Source organism: Phyllostomus discolor, chromosome 11 (genome assembly GCF_004126475.2).
Source record: "Phyllostomus discolor isolate MPI-MPIP mPhyDis1 chromosome 11, mPhyDis1.pri.v3, whole genome shotgun sequence".
NCBI classification, from domain to species: domain Eukaryota; kingdom Metazoa; phylum Chordata; class Mammalia; order Chiroptera; family Phyllostomidae; genus Phyllostomus; species Phyllostomus discolor.
The window spans coordinates 86225965-86244223 of record NC_040913.2 but is presented as its reverse complement, the minus strand read 5'-3'; the positions used below and the strand labels follow the sequence as shown (position 1 = coordinate 86244223).

The 18259-nt window shown below is 46.9% G+C and overlaps 3 protein-coding genes across 9 annotated transcripts in view; 1 reads left to right on the top strand and 2 right to left on the bottom strand.

Annotated features, from left to right (window-relative positions):
• LOC114508924 (LRP2 binding protein) overlaps window positions 1-12070 on the bottom strand; it is a 22350-nt gene extending 10280 nt beyond the window's left edge. For 2 of the 6 annotated variants that reach the window (XM_028527013.2, XM_036011754.1), the window contains exons 1-4: window positions 4822-5006; window positions 4267-4393; window positions 3293-3405; window positions 618-731 (exon numbers count right to left, since the gene is read on the bottom strand). In XM_028527013.2, the coding sequence (XP_028382814.1) occupies window positions 618-731; window positions 3293-3405; window positions 4267-4372 (333 nt within the window). In that variant the 5' untranslated portion in view covers window positions 4373-4393; window positions 4822-5006. Of the gene's footprint in view, window positions 1-617; window positions 732-3292; window positions 3406-4266; window positions 4394-4821; window positions 5007-5605; window positions 5688-11964 lie in introns of those variants that run through there. The other 4 variants (XM_028527014.2, XM_036011753.1, XM_036011755.1 and 1 more) reach the window with 4 other exon arrangements.
• Window positions 11951-14687, top strand: ANKRD37 (ankyrin repeat domain 37). Of its 2 annotated transcripts, XM_028526662.2 has the most exons (4): window positions 11951-12059; window positions 12258-12410; window positions 13462-13553; window positions 14455-14687. In XM_028526662.2, the coding sequence occupies exons 1-4, from the start codon at window positions 12033-12035 to the stop codon at window positions 14660-14662; spliced, it is 480 nt and encodes a 159-aa protein (XP_028382463.1). In that variant the 5' UTR covers window positions 11951-12032; the 3' UTR covers window positions 14663-14687. The 2 variants fall into 2 exon arrangements, with proteins under 2 accessions (XP_028382463.1, XP_035867651.1); XM_036011758.1 differs by having other exon boundaries at window positions 11999-12410.
• UFSP2 (UFM1 specific peptidase 2) overlaps window positions 14427-18259 on the bottom strand; it is an 18415-nt gene continuing 14582 nt past the window's right edge. The window contains exons 11-12 of the mRNA XM_028526661.2: window positions 17431-17555; window positions 14427-15413 (exon numbers count right to left, since the gene is read on the bottom strand). Coding sequence (XP_028382462.1) covers window positions 15327-15413; window positions 17431-17555 — 212 coding nt within the window. The 3' untranslated portion in view covers window positions 14427-15326. The remainder of the gene's footprint in view (window positions 15414-17430; window positions 17556-18259) is intronic.

Here is an 18259-nt window from a genome sequence, read left to right as displayed (position 1 = left end):
AAATGTTTCAGGCATACAGGAAAGTAGAAAGACTATGCAATAACCATCTACATCACCATGTAAATTCTCTTGTGCTATATTCGCCTCATCTGTTTTTTCACGAACTTGTTTCCAGTCACCGGAGGCTGTGTAAAGACCAGCCCAGTTCGCAGACACACATCTGCATGAGCTTGTTCGCAGGAGAGGCGGTTCTCCTGCACAGACACCGTGTTGCCATTTCAGTCAAGCTGTATGTATATAAGTTGTTTTTGCATGGGGCAGTACACGGAAGAATATACTTTAAAATAATAACAATGTTCCTATTTGACAGAATTTGGAACCATCCTATTTTTTGCTTATTTTCCATCTTTTCTCCATGTTTGTGAAGTTTCAGAACAACGTTGAAAAATACGGAAAAGCACGTTAAAAAATTGCATCTAACGGTAGCAAGGAGAAGGGGCAAGACAAAATTTCATTGCTCACACAAATGTCCAAATGACTACGGCTATCCCTGGAATGCTCGAAGGTTAGAGACTGCTGAACCGTAAGGAGGGAAATACTACAATACAAGTAACGTGAATGTCTCGGCTAACCCATCAACAGTGACACCTCAGGCGCCGCGGAGGAGAGTGACTCACAGCGTTCACAGCTGTGCCCAGCCCGTCGTAGTACATCACTCCCAGCTGGTACATCGCTTGGTGGTCCTTCTCCTTGATTTCTTCAAACTGCTCCAAGGCTTCTTCATACCATCCCTGCACGCTCCCAGGAAATACTGAATTACTGTTATTGTCTTAAAGCAATCCCGATTGTTTAACGCCCACCTACATCTAGCGAATAGCAGCACATGAGACAATAAAGGCCGGCGACAAATGCACGGAATTTGCAAGTTAGTCATCGACAACAATCAACACACAATGAAGTCAATCAAATGGACCCAAACTCTTGGCTCAAATCGCCAGTCCTCTCTCAGAATGAGAGCCCAGCCCCTCACCCACCACTCCTGAGGTTTCAGAGGTTCTGGAGCTGGGACCAAACCTCTGAGAAAATGGGAGCATCGGGACATTTGCTGCTATTAAACCCTGTCACTGAGGCTCATGTCATGGATTCAAGCCTCCCCAGCAGGGAGACCATCTGGTAACAGATATGCTGAGGTGTGAGGGGCTGATGGGGTGTTACCTCCTAGTCCACCATGCAAAGGCCTCCCGCCAAAGACAGGATCGTTTGTAACAGTGGAGGGAGAGTCTCCTACTGACCTGGGAGGTCGTCATTAGGAAGAGCAGGCCAGAGAAAAGCAGCTTTCGGAAAACATAAAAATGACTGAAATCCTCTTTTCATAAAACAATAATTAACAAATTGATAAAAATTAACAAAAACTCCCAGTCAGGGCACATGCCTGGGTTGCAGGCCACGGCCCCCAGCAACCGCACATTGATGTTTCTTTCTCTCTCTTTCTCTCTTTAAAAATAAATAAATTTTAAAAATCTTTAAAAAAATTTAACAAAAACTGCATCACCATCCTAACAAATACTTATTTCAAAGAACACATCACAATGAGCAAATGCCTGTGTTGTTAAGGCTCATTTTCCTTTCTGACTAATAATGCCTGGCTTCGATATGTGGCTGGAAAAGTTAGAAAACACAGAGGAATAGTAAGAAAGTTCTTTTAGTTTTTGTGATTTTAACTACCATATACCTGCTGGGAGATCTCACATATACCCCTTCAGCCCAAACTTCTCCTTGGAGAACATGTGAGTTTTTACTCTGGAACCTGTCTACTTGGGTGACTCATGGGCATCTCAGACATAACACGCCCCCAAACTGAACTCTTGCTCATCACCGCAAAACTCACTTTTCCCCCATGTCTCTGGTCCTCAGTCCAGGGGCCATTGTTTGTGTCTCCAAAATACCCAGCTGCACTGCTGCAGCTCTGGGCCGGGCCACCATCGTCCCCTGCCTGAGCTCATGTAGTTTCACCCCACAGTGGTCTTGGTTCTGTGCTTGCCTTCTGATCCATTCATCACAGACTCGGACTTCCGCGGCCTCGTACTGCGTGTCAGAGCTCATCGAGAGCCATCCCCTGCCCTGCTCATCACCACGTGGGTCTCTTTTTAGGTCCCAGCGCTCACCATGCTCGTCCTCATCTCTGAGTCGGCCCCTCGGTCCTCCCCTCTACCTGGAATGCACTTCCCCGTGGCTGCTCGCATCGCCTGTTCCCCTTTCTGCAAATTTCAGTTTCAGCAACACGTCTTCCCACCCTGTCCCTAAGTTATTCTCCGTCATGGTGTGCCCTGAATTCCCTTTGTAGCACTTTTTCTCATTTTTCATCATACGTATTTGAATCTATTTTCTGCCCTTACTCGACTGTAAACTTTATGGAATGGGGGCCCTTCTGATTCCCTCTTCCCTGAGTAGTTAGTGCCTAGCACAGTAACAGCAAACACAAAACACTTGTTAGGTAGGTGCTAGGCCCTGTTTTACAATGAGTGCATCCTTGCATTAGCTCCATGAGACACACACTACCCCCCCCCTTTTACAGATGAGGAAACTGAGGCACTGAGAGGTGCAGTATGTGTCCCCAGGGATGAACAGCTAACAAGCCGCAGAACCATAGGTGCACCTATGCCCGAAGCTGAGCGGCCCTTCTCTTAACCATGGAGCTGTGCTGTCCTCACAGTGACGGGCAGGATGGGCCCTCAACAGACATCGCTGCCAGAACTGAGGAAGGGGCCACCCACAGATGAAAGAGTAAGAGGGATACAGGTGAGTAGCTGCCCAAATACTCAGCGGATGGGCTGGCCCCTTTTCACGTCTTCTGTGTGGTCCAATGAGGAGCTGGAGCTGTTACCGACGCTGCGGTGAGCACGGGCACAGTCCCTCCTCGACCCACCCGTAGGGCACCCCAGTGTGATCGGGGTGGAGGCGCGTCCCCTCCTTCCTCCACAGGGGAACACCTGGACTACCTTCAAGTACGAGATAAGAACCAGGGTCTCAATGGCTATTAACATGAAAATATTTTATGGGTGACATCAACTATTTGGGGCAAAAATATAACAATTAGATTTTTAGTTCACAGTCTAAGAATGGGTTTTATACCCAAATGTCTCCTATAAATGACTTCCACTAGGGTGACTTCTACGGAGAAAGGTCAGATGCCTCCTTAAGGTGATACCAATGTATCATGCTTGAAGCTACGACCATGATCTACGGCATGGACAGAATTCCCCTGACGTTACAATGCAAGGAACTGCAGAAGAATTTTTGCAGTGAGGGTCTCACAGCATTATGTGAAGTGAAAACGAATAGACAATGATACCTCTTCAAAATAGAGTTGGCCTCGTAGGAAATAGGCCACGGCATCGCCTCTTCTTATCCTTTCCTTCAAGAGCTGCAGTGCCTTGTCCACCAAGTTAGCGTGGCTGTAGTGGTCTGGGGAAGACAAAAAAGTGCACCTTTGACCGCCCAACATGGAGCTGCTCTCTTCCAGGCACCAGTCACTCACTGTGCGACACCGTGAATCCTAGTTTCCCTCCTACTTCTCACTCCCGGCCTCCTCAGTACCACAGGACCCGACACCACGCCTTGTCTGATCCAGAAACAGCTGTGGATTGGGTTTCAAAGTAACCCAGTTTGCTGCTAGGCAGGAGCTCTAGCAGTGTGGTCTATGTGCAATTCTTTAGGCAAAGCTGTCCTATGTGTGAGTGAGATTTTATACATATATAATTGATTGGAGAGGGAGAGAGACATCAATTGGTGGTTCCCCTTATTTATGCATTTACTGGTTGGTTCCTATGAGTGCGCTGGCTGACCAGGAATCGAACCTGCAACCGTGGCATATCATCCGGAGGATGCTCCAACCGACTGAGCTACCTGGCCAGGGCTGAAATTCATTATTTGAGGCTTCATTAGAAATATTCTAACCAAATGAGCTAAACATCCCCAATTTAAATTGTTTAAGACTACAGAAGATAATGGTAGCTGTAAAGGCCAATTTCAAGCCAAGTATGGCATTGTTCTCAAGAGAAGAGACATCTGGCTTCCGTTTTCCAGAAGGGTCTCCTAAGCCCCCATGTGTAACATCAGGGCCAGGCTCTAGGGAGCTTCTCCACTGATGATTTGCTCCCAGGTGAGTTAAATCGCGCTGTTGCGCATTCTTACAGGAAAGCTGGGAAGGGCTGGAAAGCAGGAGAGCTAGACTGCCACGTTAGCCACTTCCCCAACAGCAGTAGGACTCTCTTTTTCCCTGGTGTGCAGACTAACTGTGAGTGACAGTGTTACTGGGATCTGTACCGGACTTCTCCTTCCTCCACTGGGAGAACGACTGGTTCTTGGCGGCATACTGGGACAGAGAGCTATAAACGGGGTCCTTGGGCAACTCCTCACTGGTCAGCTTCATCCTGTTTCCACAACGTGTGTTCTGTAAGCAAACACAAAGAGTAAGACAGACCCGTCTTCCTGCGAAAACAGACCCCATGCCCCCGTGACCCTCTATGAAAAGCAACCGCCCCTTGTTGTCCGGGGCCCCGGGTGCCCAAGTGCCAGTTCCGGGTGGTGAATGTTTCTTCTTTGAAAACCAGGGCCGTTTACAGACACGAGAAGCAGCACAACCGTCTGCCTGTCCATCCCCACAGCCTGGGCTGAATGACGAGAGCTCTCTGCAAACCCTCTCGGTGGGTTCGCTCGCTGCAGGGGGTCTCGTCACTCACAACAGCCGCTGCCACTGGTAGGGTGTGGGGACAGTGCCCACAGACATAGTTCTTATGCACTGGTACCTCCCCATGGCCCTCTCTCTGAATCTCATCCGACTCATCATCCATGTCGCATCAAAGCATTTGTCTCTTTTACCTGGGAATACACTTTATTTTAGCTGTGTTGTTCAGTTTCATCCTCCGGTCTGCACTGGATTGCCATGTTGTAAGATGGATCCCGGCGGAATGAAAAATCAGAGCCTTCATATACAATGTAGAGGCCACCTCATTGGAGATGAAGGAGTCCAGGTTGGCCTAGGTCGTGGGTCGGGAGACAGCAAGCTCAGCTGTTGCTATGCTTTTTTGTTTAGTGCTCCGCATTCCACTGTTGCAGCCAGCTCTCACCAATCAGGAGCAAGCCTGCAGTAAAGGTTCCTGATTGGTGGGGAGAGAGCAGCCCTTTGGTGTGATTGGAAAGCTCCACTGACACAATTATATGACACTATTTCAGATAATAAATTGCTTCGTTAAAGAGAATGAAGTGCCTAAAAGAGAGAGAATTCAGTATAATAGGGGGGGAAAAATCAGTGAAGTGTCTATGATTTTGGAAGAGTCAATACTTTTAAGAGTCAATTTCCTCGTCTGTACTTTGGATTGTAAGTATTTTGAACTAGAGAATTTCAAAACGTCTGTTCCTAGATATGGAAGGTTCCTTGATTATATGATTTCCCAAACACTGTGGCTGCATTAGTGAGTGAAAAGTTTCCGATGAGCTTTAGGGTGAAGCAGTGTCAGGTAAACTGTTTAGGAGGAAAACAATCCAAAAACCGGTGATGGAAGTTTTTACACTATCTCAGGGTGCTACTGCACCCCAAAATAAGACCCTTGGCATGCGTAGGAAGGTCACGGGAAATGAAATGAGTCAGACAATGACGCCGTACCTCCTCTGAACCCAGGCTGTCTTCTGCGGGAACAGTGCTGCATGTGGTTTGGTTGCTGGGGTTTACAACAGTTGGAGGGCATCTAGAAAGCACATACAAAGACTGAGTTCTTCCTAAATGCCAGGGATTGTTCTTTGTTAAGCACTTTATAGGCACTAACTCATACAAAACTTCACGAAATAGGGGCTAGTAGGAGGCCCATTTAACGTGTGTGGGGGCTGAGGCACAGTGCAGGAGCTAAGTAATTCGCCTCGGGTGCTGGGCTGGGATGACTGGCGTGTCCTGGCACCTGCGTGGCATCATCATCATCTCCTGTCCTCCAAAAGGCAAAGCTCCTGTGAGCTTTTAAAATGGCAGACCTCCTTCAGGAGGGCGCGCCAAGATTTAGTACTTTTTAAGAAAAGGAGAACTAAGAGGTTTTTAAAAGGTAAGAGTATGTGTTTATTTCTGCCAAATCTTGGCATTAGATATAAAATCATCATTTTAAAACTCGACAACCATTTGCACTGCATGCAGTCAATTTATAAAATTATACCCTATACATGGTAGACACGGATGATGAAAAACCTGCGATTTTAAAGGAAGGGGCAAGCGGAGTGGACGCTGATGGGGCTGTCCCCCATCCTCTGTCCTCCTCGGGCCCGTCCCCTGTGACTGGGAAATCGCACGGTGCTCAGCCACCACCGGTCCCTAATTCCGAACTTTCCATCGCTCTAAAAAGAGCCCTGTGGACCTTCCCCGTCGCTCCCAGTCTGTGCCTCCCTTCAGCCCCCGGCAACCACTGATCTGCTTTCTGTCTCTCTAGGTTTGCCTGTCCTGGGTGGCTCCTGTCAATGGGGTCACACAATGTGGGGTCTTTTGGGTTTGGCTCCTGTCACGTAGCATACCGTTGACAAGGTTCACGCGTGTTGTGGTGTGTTCCGGCACTTCATTTCCTTTTGTGGCCAAAAGGTATTTCATCATACGGATACCTCACATTAAAAAAATCTGTTCATCATTTGATGAGCGTGCGGGGTGTTTCCAGCTTTTGGCCATGACGAACAATGCCGGTGGTTTTCAGGTGCTCGAGTTTGTGTGGGTGTGAGGTTTCGTTCTCTCGGGTGTGTGCTTGGGAGCGGAACTGCTGGGTTAGGTGGTGATTGTTTCTGATTTCGAGAGATTGCCGAATTGTTCTGCAAAGTGGCCGCGCATTGTACATTCCCACCAGCCATGTACTGGGGGTCTACATCCCCATGAACACCTGCACTGTTGTTCAGGTTTTGGAGGATAGCCACGCTAGTGGATGTGAAGTCGTATCATGGGGTTTTGACATGCATTTCTTTAATGAGACATGGTGTTGAGCATCTTTTCATGTACTCATTGTCCATTTTTAAGTTTTCTTTAGAGAAATGTCAATTCAAATCCTTTGCCCATTTGTAGATGGGTTATTGGCCTTTTTGTCATTGAGTTATAGGAGTTCTTTATATACTCTAGATGTTAGATTCTTATTAGATATATAATCTGCAAAGAGTCTCTCCCATTCTATGGAGTCTTTGCACTTTCTCGACAGTTTCTTTTGACCCCTCGATTTTTTTTTATTTTGATGAAGTCCATTTAAAAAATATTCTCAAATGTTTTCTTATAATTAAAAAAAGTTTATCATGGCATGACTGACATATAGAAAAGCTGCACATACTTAAGGTGTACAAAGGGTTAAGCTGAAGATAAAGACACACCCATGAAACCGTCATCACAATCGACGCCTGAGCGTGGTCATCACCTCCGAGGTCTCCTCCCACGTGTCTATCTAATCTGTAAGAACACTGAACATAGGACCTACCCTCCCAGCGAATCTTTAAGGAAACACTGCAACAGTGTTAACTGCTGGTGCTATAGTACACAGTAGATCTCTGGGACTTACTCATCCTGCGTAACTGAAACTTCACACCTTCCGTCCGGCACCTCCCCAGCCCCCGGTAACCACCACGCGACTCTCTTGCTCCTACCAGCTTGGCTATTTCAGATTCCTCGTTTACGTGGAATCATGTTATATTTGTTCTTCTGTGCCTGGCCTATTTCACTTAGCATAACGCCCTCCAGATTTGTTCACGTTACCGCAAATGGCAGGACTGCCTTCCTTTGACAGCCTGAATGACATGCCGTTTGTGCAAACACCACATGTTCTTTATGGATCCATTGATGAGCACCCCACGTCCGGGTGAAACCGAGAGAAAGGCTTAACGCTGGAAGCAAGCGCATAGCTTCCGGGAGACGGGCCTGAAGCCGGGCGCTACTTGGACGTGCAAATGGAACCCCCTGGGCAGTTCCAGCGTAACCGTAGCGCAGAAGGAATTTGCTCCATCTCTCACAGTTCATTTACCCTCATCTACTTTGAGAGCATTTTTCTGAGTGACTCGATGAGTGCGAAAGTGTTCGATTTAGTTTTCTTAAAAATTACAGCTGTCACTTCTCACTCATATTTCACCAGTTACATAATGTTTAATTATATTACGTATTATAATAATCCTTACAGATGTGGGAAAAATTTAAACTGATGTAAGCCCAAGTCGCCGAGCATTCGAGAGAAGAGACCGGGGAGCCCTCCCAGGGGTCGGTGTGGCAGGCGGTGTGTTTGTTTGCCAGGTGTGTGCCAGGTGTGTGCCAGGTGTTTGCCAGGGGGACTGAAGTACGGTGGTTAATCAGACCCCAAAATTAAGTACAGACTGGTTGTGAGAGCTTTATGAGATGTTGCTCCTTGTCTGATTAAAACTAGCTTCACACGGGAAGCCAGTTGTAGCTTCTGTCATTACTATTTTGGAAAGAGAGTTTACCTAAAAGTGAAACGAAACATCTGAACAAACAGAGACTTCTTTAGTGGCTGTGGCCTACAGAAAGAAACATAATACATCATAATTTAAAGTGACCTCAAGTCTTTTTGAGAATAAACATTATGTTTTAGGATAACCGGAGACTGACGGAAAAGCTGCAAATATAGCACGGGTTCCCCTTTTTGTCAATGTCATGTAATTATGGCACATTCATCACAGCTGAGAAACCAAAATGGGTACCTCACTGTGAACTAATTTCACTGTGCACTTCATTTGGAGTTTGAGAGTGTTTCCACCAGTGTCCTCTTTTTGTTCCAGGATCCCATCCAAGTTTCCAGAATCTCTTAGTCATCAGGTCTCCCAGCCTGCTCTGCTCTGTGACCGTTCCCCAGATTTTCCTGGTTTTTACAACATTGACCGTGTCGAGGAGTACTGGCCAGACATCCTGTGGAATGACCCCCATCTGGACTTATTTGCTATTTTACTGGTGGGGACACCTGGTTATGGGCTTTAGGGAAGTGTAGCAAGAGGTGACGTGATCTTCTCACCACGTCACAACAGGGGTGCATGCTGTTGACATGACTTGTCACGGGTGATGTGAACAATGACCTGGCCAAGGCCAGGTGTCTCCACTCTAAAATCACTCCCCTCCCCGCCCCAACCCTTCCCACACTCCACTCCTTGGAAGCCAGTGCCTGTGTGTAGCCCACACTCAAGAGAACGGGGTCTCCACTTCCTGGAGCAGGGAGTATGTACCGGGGTGTCCAGGCTTTTGGCATCTCTGGGCCACACTGGAAGAAGAAGAGTTGTCTTGGTCCACACATTAAATACATTGCAACATGTAGTCACAAAAAAAATCTGATAAAGTTTTAAGCAAATCTACAATTTTGTGTTGGGCCCCACTCACAGCCATCCTGGGCTGCATGAGGCCCATGGGCTGCAGGTTGGATACCCATGCATGTGAAGTGTTTGGGATTCCTTTGTAAGGGGTAATTATCTTTTCTCTCTCATTTCTCCAGTCATTCATATCAGTCTGTTCCTATGGACTTCTACTTTGTGAATTACAACCCAGCAGTACATCATTGTGTCATTCAAGTCACTTCGGCCCTTGGGGGCTCTTCCAGGGTGATGTCTGTGTCTCTTTGGCCTTCCTGGACATCCTAGCAAACACTTGGTCTTTAAGACTCCGCCCACACCTCTTTCATTCACTTGGTCACTTAGTCATCATTCAACATATTTTTGAACTCTCACTCTGAATGACATCCTTGCGCTGGGAAGATGTTTGCCGGCAAGTGAATTGTAACCACTGCTCCTCCAAGAGGGCCTGCTGAGTGTTCATCCGGGACCACCTTCCTCTGCAGAAAACCGGCCCCAATGGCTGCGTGTTTATAAAAACTCCAGTTACTTGCCAACCACATAGTCTCCTCCAAATGTATTGATTCTGTGTATCTTTGTGCTCCGCCAGCTTTGTTCAGTTTTTAGAAAGCTTTCGGGCCCATTGCTAAGGGTAAGCCCGACTCCCAGATAAGACAAAGATTTCTCCTCAAAGGATGTGAGAAATGGACACGTACAGTGTGATTAAAGGGGGGTGGGAGGCTTTAAAAACCACTCAGAAAACTCCCTTTCCTTGTGAGACTTCCATATGGAACAGGAAGTTAATAATTACCAGACTTAATGAATACTGAGTAGAATCTTGTGTTAAAGGAAAAGGAGGCCACAGGCAGGCACCCTCGTCACACAAATATCCCATTACAGACGTTAACCACAGTGCGCATGTTTAGGACTCTGAAGAACTCCGAGAATGCCTTGCGTGAGTTAGGAGTTCCCGAAAATGAACATCGGTGCAACCCTTTAAAAAAATAGTGCTAACCTAATAGATCAACGTGGGAGAAGGCAGATTGGCAACATGGATACGGGTTCTCACGTAACAGCATTTTTGCAGTGCCATTCTTTAAATATCATTAAAAAATATTGTGAGTCACTTACATATAAAAAATAAAGAACAAAAGCATGGTTCTATATTGGTGTTTGAACATAAATAAATGTCCATATTTATGTTCAAGTATGCATATAAATAAAAATGTCTAAAACTACCCATGGGTCAGTACCTCACTCTAGCAATATAAATTATTGCAAACATTTAGGGCTCTCATTACAAAATAATGTACTGTAGCCAGAATTACAACTCAAAGGTCACTTATCTTTACAGGACAATGAGCTTGTCCTGTAGAAACATCACAATGAACGTTTCTATTTTTCAGCCGGGCTCTCAAGGGGAGCCGCAGCTAGAAGGGACACACCCAAGGCTTTTTTAGGGAAAAGAAAAATATGGCTGGAGCTTTAGTGTTTAGCTAGGTTAATGTGAAAAAAAAAAGCGCTTAGAAAAGGATAGTCAAGAGCTTACACATGTGTTCAGTGGCTACAACTGAAGGTCAGGAAGTCCGTTTCTCAAGTTTTAGGAAAAGGAATGATACAGCTCCAAGGTGGAAAGAGCTCCAGGAGGGCCATTTCCCCCGAGCAGCTCCGAGGTGCGTCAGCGCTGCCTGTGGGGAAGAGCCCTTTGTCACAAACATAAACATCCAGGGCCCGGTCCCTTCGTTTATCCGTGAACTGTCCCCGAGTGTCAGGACAAACACGTTTCCCCCTTCCTTCTGTCCCCCATCCCCTCAACCTCGCCGGTCTCAGCAAGCTCAAGTTTAATAGCTTGGACTCTCAACATTTCCCCAGGGACCAGTGCAGCGGCGCGCCTTAACCGGTCTCCAGGAGGGGACACATTACAAGGGTGGGTTTATTTCACAGGAATTCCCAGCGTAGGCAAAAGGGTCAGGTTTGATAAATCATTTAATTTTGGGGGTGGGGTAGTCCTCTGGTAAGCCTACCCTCTTAGCTCACATTACACCCCACCCCCTTTCCCTTCCAGCCTTGGGTGTTGGGGGACAGAAGCGAGCCTGGAGTGATTTGAACTTGAAGGCAGAAGACACTCTCATTCCTTCCTCCGGAGACGGGGGGCGGGGGACGCGGCGGCAGCACCACGCGGGGCGGCTTCCAAGAGTGGTCCCGCAGAGCTGCTTAAAGCTCCCTCGTTTCCTGGTTACGTGGGTGCTCGCAGAACCCAAAACCTCCGCCCGCGACTCCCCCTTCCCCACAGGGATTAAAGGGCTGGGAAGGCCAGGGAGACGTGCCAAGCTGCGCGCTGTAGGGATGCGCGGACTGCGCAGACGCCAGCCCATCCCTGCGCCCGCGTACTGGGGCTCCATTGGGTGGCCTTGGGCCCCGCCCCCATGTGGGCGGGCCCGGAGCCTCCAGCTGCCCAATCGGCTGACCAGGCCGCACCACGTCCTCCTCCCTCCTTCCTGACAGCTGCACCGTGTTCTGGGTTACACGTGTCACTGTTTGCGTACGTGCGGCCGCCGCGGGGCTGAGAAGGGTGGTTCAGCCAAGGGTTAGGCTGCTGGGGCGCGGCCAGAGCTGCAGCGCAGGGGTGACGGGCGGGCCCGGTAGCCCCGGCGGTCTTTAAATTCTGCAGCACTTGGGCGGGGTGTGCACTCTTACCTGCTAGCCTGCAGCGAGTGCCCCAACGCTCTGCACGCTCAAGGACTGTCCTCTGCTTTAGGTGGGAAATGCTGTTGCTTGATGGCAACCTAGAGGTGAGACTCGGTCCCCTTGTGTCCCACAAGCTTAAGCTTCCAAATGTTTGTCCTGTCGGAAGCGCTCGCGAAGGTGACAGTGGACTAACCACTGGGCGCCGCCGAGTCAAGCCGCTTCAGCGTTGGAAGGTTTTCAGCCCCAGGAGGGCTGGGACTGCACGGAGACAAGGGGATGCTGGAGCTTTTCTCTTCCCGCAGGTGGATAGTCTGAAGCATCTGCTGGAGGCCGGGGCCTCGGTCAACGCACCTCCGGATCCCTGCGAGCAGTCGCCTGTCCACTTGGCCGCAGGTGGCGGCCGTGCTTGCTTTCTTCTCTGGCAGCTGCAGACCGGCGCGGACCTTAACCAGCAGGTAACTAGGTAACTGTTACTGTGTACAACCCTCCTCTCCACCTCAAATCCACACAAACATTTCTTAGACGCCAGAATATTCAGTTCAGTTGTTAGAAATGTGATAGCAGCGATGTCCAAGAGAATGTGTGAGACACGCATTTAAAGTTTTTGAAACGTGAAATTAGTGAATAAAATGAAACATGAAATTAGTTTTATAATTTAAGCCAATTTGTCCAAAAATTATCATTTCAATATGTACTCAGTATAAAACATTACTGGTAGATATTTTACATTTCCTTTTTGTATGTTTTCTCAGTCCGGTGTGTATTTTATATTTACAGCACATTTCAGTTCAGACTGGCCACATTTTAAGTGCTGGTGAGCCATATATATGCCTGCTGGCTGCTACACTGGGCCGCACATACAGGTCTACAATTTCGAAAGGAACAATTACGTTATCAAATTAAAAGTCTCAGTATGGCAACGAAAATATTTGTGAGGCATGCTCACAACCATTATTGTTTCCTACAGAACTTTTTTTAATGGAAGTCTGCATCTTCCGTTGAATATTAAAGTATGGTGAATTTTAAATTGTGATTTTTTTACTTTCATAGAACTCTATTTTGCTTTTATTCACTTAAATTTCAATGTATATATGGCTGTGACTGCACATTTTTGTTAATGAAAGCTTTGTATTTAATAACATACCAAGTGAATCTTATAAGGAAAAAAAAGAACAATCTTGAATTAAAAGTCAGCCTTGCCTTGGCTGGTGTCGTTTAGTTGGTCAGAGCATCGCCTGTAAACTGAAAGGTCCTGGGTTCAATTCCCAGTTGGAGCACATGCCTGGGTTGTGTGGGTTAGGTCCTGGGAGGCAGCTGATCCATGTTTCTCTCCCTCCCTTCCCCTCACTTTAAAACCAATAAGCATATCCTAGGTGAGGGTTAAAAAAATTTTTTTCTGCCCAGTACAATGCAGGTCTAACTAGCTTCCTCAAACAATAGACTGCATGCACCAAGGGCCACGAGAAAGTGTTTCGGAGAGAGACTAAAATGTGTCTTATATTTAAGGATGTGTTTGGAGAAGCTCCAATCCACAAGGCAGCAAAAGTTGGAAGCCTGGAATGCCTTAGCCTGCTTGTGGCCAGTGATGCCCAAATTGAGTAAGTTTTAAACTCAGTGCCTTTACTTTGGAGCATATTAATCAGACTCCCACAGCTTACTGTTTTGTTTTGTTTTTTTTTTTTGCCGTATATAACGAGCTCCCGTGCATAGTGCACACCCACGTTTTTTGCCCCAAACTTTCAGGAAAAAAAAGATTTCATTTTAATTTTTTAATTCAATTATTTATTTATATTTAGAAACAAAACTGACTATTGTATTTCAGGGTATTATTTTGCATACACATATCATTATTGCTTTCTAGAGTTACACTTTTAATGCATAAGCATAAACAAAAGAATTAAAAGCATTTATATACATACAGAATTAGTACTACCCATGTATAATGTGCATTCTTATTTCCCTCAAAAATTTGGGCAAAAAAGTGCACATTATACACAGCAAAATACGGTAATTACATGTGCTTTTAAAAAGAATGCTTGCCCAAGGCTATACTTTCAGGGAGCAGTTCTACAGTTCATTAAAAAGAGGGCTTGCCTAATTGATAATTTAGTGATATCATTTAAATGTTAGGCTGTTATATTTGATGTTATTCGAGTAAGTAAAAAAAAAAATGGATCCTGAGCAATGAGGAGCAACTGTTCATCTGTTATGGCGGTGTTATACCTTAGTTTCCGTTCAGGAGAATCTGTGCTGTAGTAGTTCTCATTGACTTCCTTTATTGCATTGAGTACGTTTATTCAGAACTGACATGCCCACTCTGGCTGGACTTTGCCAGCCCCCGAGGGCGCCACAGTGAGCAAACACGGATTCCCTGCGCTTCCTGTCCCTCTTCTGGTCCGCAGCCACCCGTGCGAGCTCTAAGCTCTTTAGTTAGGGAGGTATAAAGAGGCTCAACGAATGCCAATTTTTACTTAACTCGATTTTTATTTTTAAATTCAGCTTATGTAATAAGAACGGGGAAACAGCTGAAGATCTAGCTTGGTCACATGGATTTCCAGAATGTGCCAGGTTTCTTACAGCAATGAAATGTATGCAGACAAAAAAATCAGGCGAACCATCCAGCAGAGACCAGGGTGTTCCGACGCCCAGACAGAAGCGCAGTTTTGGAAGCACAGAAAACACAAGTGGGAAAAGGAGGTGCTGGTGAGTCACTCGGAGTTTCCTCTTCTTCCTCCCTCCCTCCCTCAAGCATCTCTTAGTTAGCACAGAGTTTGTTGTTTTATTTAAATCCTGGCAGTCTTATTTCTAATATACCTTTCTGATTCTCATTAACAACATTTTAAGACCGGTTCTAGTAATGATTAGTAGATTCTAGAAACCAAAAATTGTCCTGCAGGGTGGAAAGTTGGGGAGATAACCTTTTTAAAATAGTTTTTAAAACTGTCACTGTTTTAAAAACATTAACTGTTGTTAATGTTCTTCAACAACAGATGTCTTGTTGGTTAAGAAACGGTGTGAAGGGGCCTTCACTTCATGCAAACCTCCTGCTCAGCTACAAGCCGTGGCTCCTGGCTCGCCAGGTGTGTCTAAACTCCTTCCAAGAAGGAGGAAACTTTCTTCTAAGAGAAGATAACATTTATGAATGCGTGCATTTATATGCCTGTAATATTTTACTTGTGCCTGCTATGCCTTTTAAGTTATTAAAGGAATGTCTAAAGAATAAAGTCTTTATTGTGTGTAGTATTTACACCTTTAGAAAAAATCAAGGTTAAACCATCAGACTACATCTAGGATTTAATTGGAAATTAAACTTATTTTTTTATTAACACATTTATAATAAACTCGACTGCAGTCTTTGAGCCCAAGACGTTTTAAATAACATTGGGTCGCTGAGGAAGACATAAATTGTAGTAAGCATCCTTGTTCCAGAAGTCCGGGCCCTTCCATCCACACCAGCCCTAGATTTGGGGAAAGAGAAAGGAAAACATTTTACAAAGTCACAGGATGACAGGATCAGAATCGTAACATTTTACCATCCTGCTCTGTCCGCGGGATCTTGGAGTAAGACTCTAGTGGCGGGGGACAGTTAAACTGGCTGTTTTTCTTGGTAAAACATAAAAGACTGAAGCGTGTTCCATGAAGAGGCACGTTCGCTGCGTGGAAACACGGTCGTGAGAACCTGCGCTTGCCCCCCGGAGTGGCCTCCACGCCCTTCGCCCCCCTCAGGCTGCAGTCACCACCACCGCCCCCCCCCCTGCCCCCCCTTCACGCCGGTGTTCATCCCCTTCCCCAGCAGAGAAGGTCACTTCCAGACAAAACCTCACTGTGCATGTGAAAGTTTACACATGTCCTCCAGGGCCACTGAGTCATTTTCTGAAGGCCCTGGCTAACAGCCGGCCTGCGTTGCGTGATTCCAAAATGAGATGCTCTGCATGCCACACCCGGCAGTGAGGGGGGTGGAGGAGGTGGCGCTCCGCACCCCAGCTGACTCGGGGCTGCGGGGGTGTTGCCGGGGGCCCAGAGGCAGAGGCCAGAGTTCCTCTACAGGACAGCCTGTTAGCCTAGTTTTGGGTGTGGGGGCCGGAGGGTTGAATGGAGATGCTTTTAGTTTTTTCTTTCTCTCATTGCAAAAGTAAGATACACATTGTAGAAGTTCAAATGAGATAAAAGTAAGTAAGAAAACATCTCCTACTCTGTTTTACTGCCCCTGCTCCCAGCTGTTAAGGTAAATTTGGTTTGTGTTTGTATACACAAATAAGCTTCTTTATATTATCTGCTATTTTCAGAAAAACTTTCTCTAAAACATTTAATGTCCCTTTTTTAATGATGAATAGAAAAAAAGGCTTATACTATCTCTGTTTAATCTTTCTGTGATCCTTTTACACCTGTAGGCCCTCTCCAGCTAACCAGACTCAATCTTCTTTTTTAAGGACGTGGTAGGGAGGGGCCCAGACCAGAAGCTGGTGGCAGCAGACGGGGAGACCACACTGCCTTCCTCCGAGGTGACTGGCCTGGGATGTCCGGCCAGAAAGCTCCGCAGGAGACTGAGAGGCAGAGGCGGGCCTGCCCTCGGGCCTCTGTTGGGCACTGAGTGTTTGTGTCCCTTCAAAGGCCAGAGGTTGAAACCTAATCCCCAGTGTGAGGATACCCGAGGTGGGGGCCTTTGGGAGGTGACCAGACTGTGGGGTGGAGCCCTCACGGATGGGAGCAGCGGCCTCATTAAAGAGGCCCCAGCAAGGCCCCCCAGCCCTCCTACCACGTGAGCACACAGCGCAGCGGGACAGACAGCTGCCCAGGACCCAGGACGTGGGCCTCCCCAGGGGGCGGAGCAGCCGGTGCCCTGGTCGTGGACCCCCCACCCCCAGAACTGAGAGCAATGAGTGTCTTGTTCATAGGTCGCCCGGTCTATGGTGTTGTTAGAGCAGCATGAACAAATTAAAACAGCGCCTTAGGTTCCAGAGTCAAGTAAGAGTTAATAGTTCCTACTGATGGCCAGGCCTTTCATGGGGCCTTATATGCACTAATAGAGCAAATCTATTATTGTGTTCAAATCCTTTGTAGAATGAGATTAAGTTAATGTAAACAACTTACAAGTAGTCAGGCCTCCATAATGCCCAGCATACTGCTTAGGTATTTTTGGTTAATTCTGAAGTTATAAAAGGCTATATACTCCACTCTCCTACTTCCAGGCATTGATAAACCTCAGTATATTTGTTTATGCAGAGCTGTAATCTCCAGAGAAATATATTTATGAGCTCTGTGCTCCATTATTAAGTTTAATAACGGAGAAAATCTTTATAAATCTACATTTTGTCTCTGGCGATTTACTGTGCTTCCCTCCTATCCTCTGTCTAGAGCGAGACTGGACCCATCACGCCTCTGCTGTTGCCCTCAGTCTAGAATCCATCCTGTTCACAGCCAGTTCACTACCCTCTGTTCTGGCTTCTTTGCATTATATTGAAATTTGTGTGTTACCTTTTCCAAAATAACCTGCAGATCCTCAGCGCCTGTATAATGTGGATCTAAAATCAGGAATTTTATCTGCCCCGTATTCTCATTCCAGGCAACTCCCAGGATTGTGTGGGCCAGGACTCCTCCCCCTGGAGAAGACAAAACAGGGAATGTCAGAGGGCATGCGCTAATCTCCACCCCTATTCAGTTTCAGTTTAAAAAGATTATTTGCCTACGAGTTGCTCTAATAGCATTAAAATGGACTAACCTACCCTGTAAAAGACCACAATGTCAAATACACTCTAAAAAGATAAAGTTGCATCTTTAAGACAGAAAAGATACAGTCCTGTCTCTAATCACATCGGTTTATGTTCCGTGGCGGCATCCAGGGAGTGACCTAACCTGGAGTTAGAAGGGGCGGCAGAGGGCCCAGCCCCTCCCACCAGAGCTCCGGTCGGTCACCACTGTGTGCTCTCCCTGCCCTTGGCACCTCCCGGAGACAGCCCCACCTCGGTCCTTTCCTCCTGATACCCTGCCGAAATCTGCCTCCCTCCGTTCCTTACACACCCCGTTTCGCCTTCCCTGTGGCATCACAGGGCACATCTTGCTCCTCATAGAGTCCCGAGTCTTTAGGTCAGCGAATCTAGTCCTTTTATTTTACACGTAAAGCCCAGAGAGAGGGAGCAGTGTGCAGTGACGGAGCACCGCAGCCGAGTTCGTGCCAGAGCCCCGACTGCTGACGCTCCGGCCAGTGCCCGTTGCCCCCTCTCCATTCTGCGTCCGCCTCTTTAAATACGCGAGCACAGTCGTCATTTCTCCTCCTGGCCTTTCCTTCGGGTTGCTGTAATCTCTG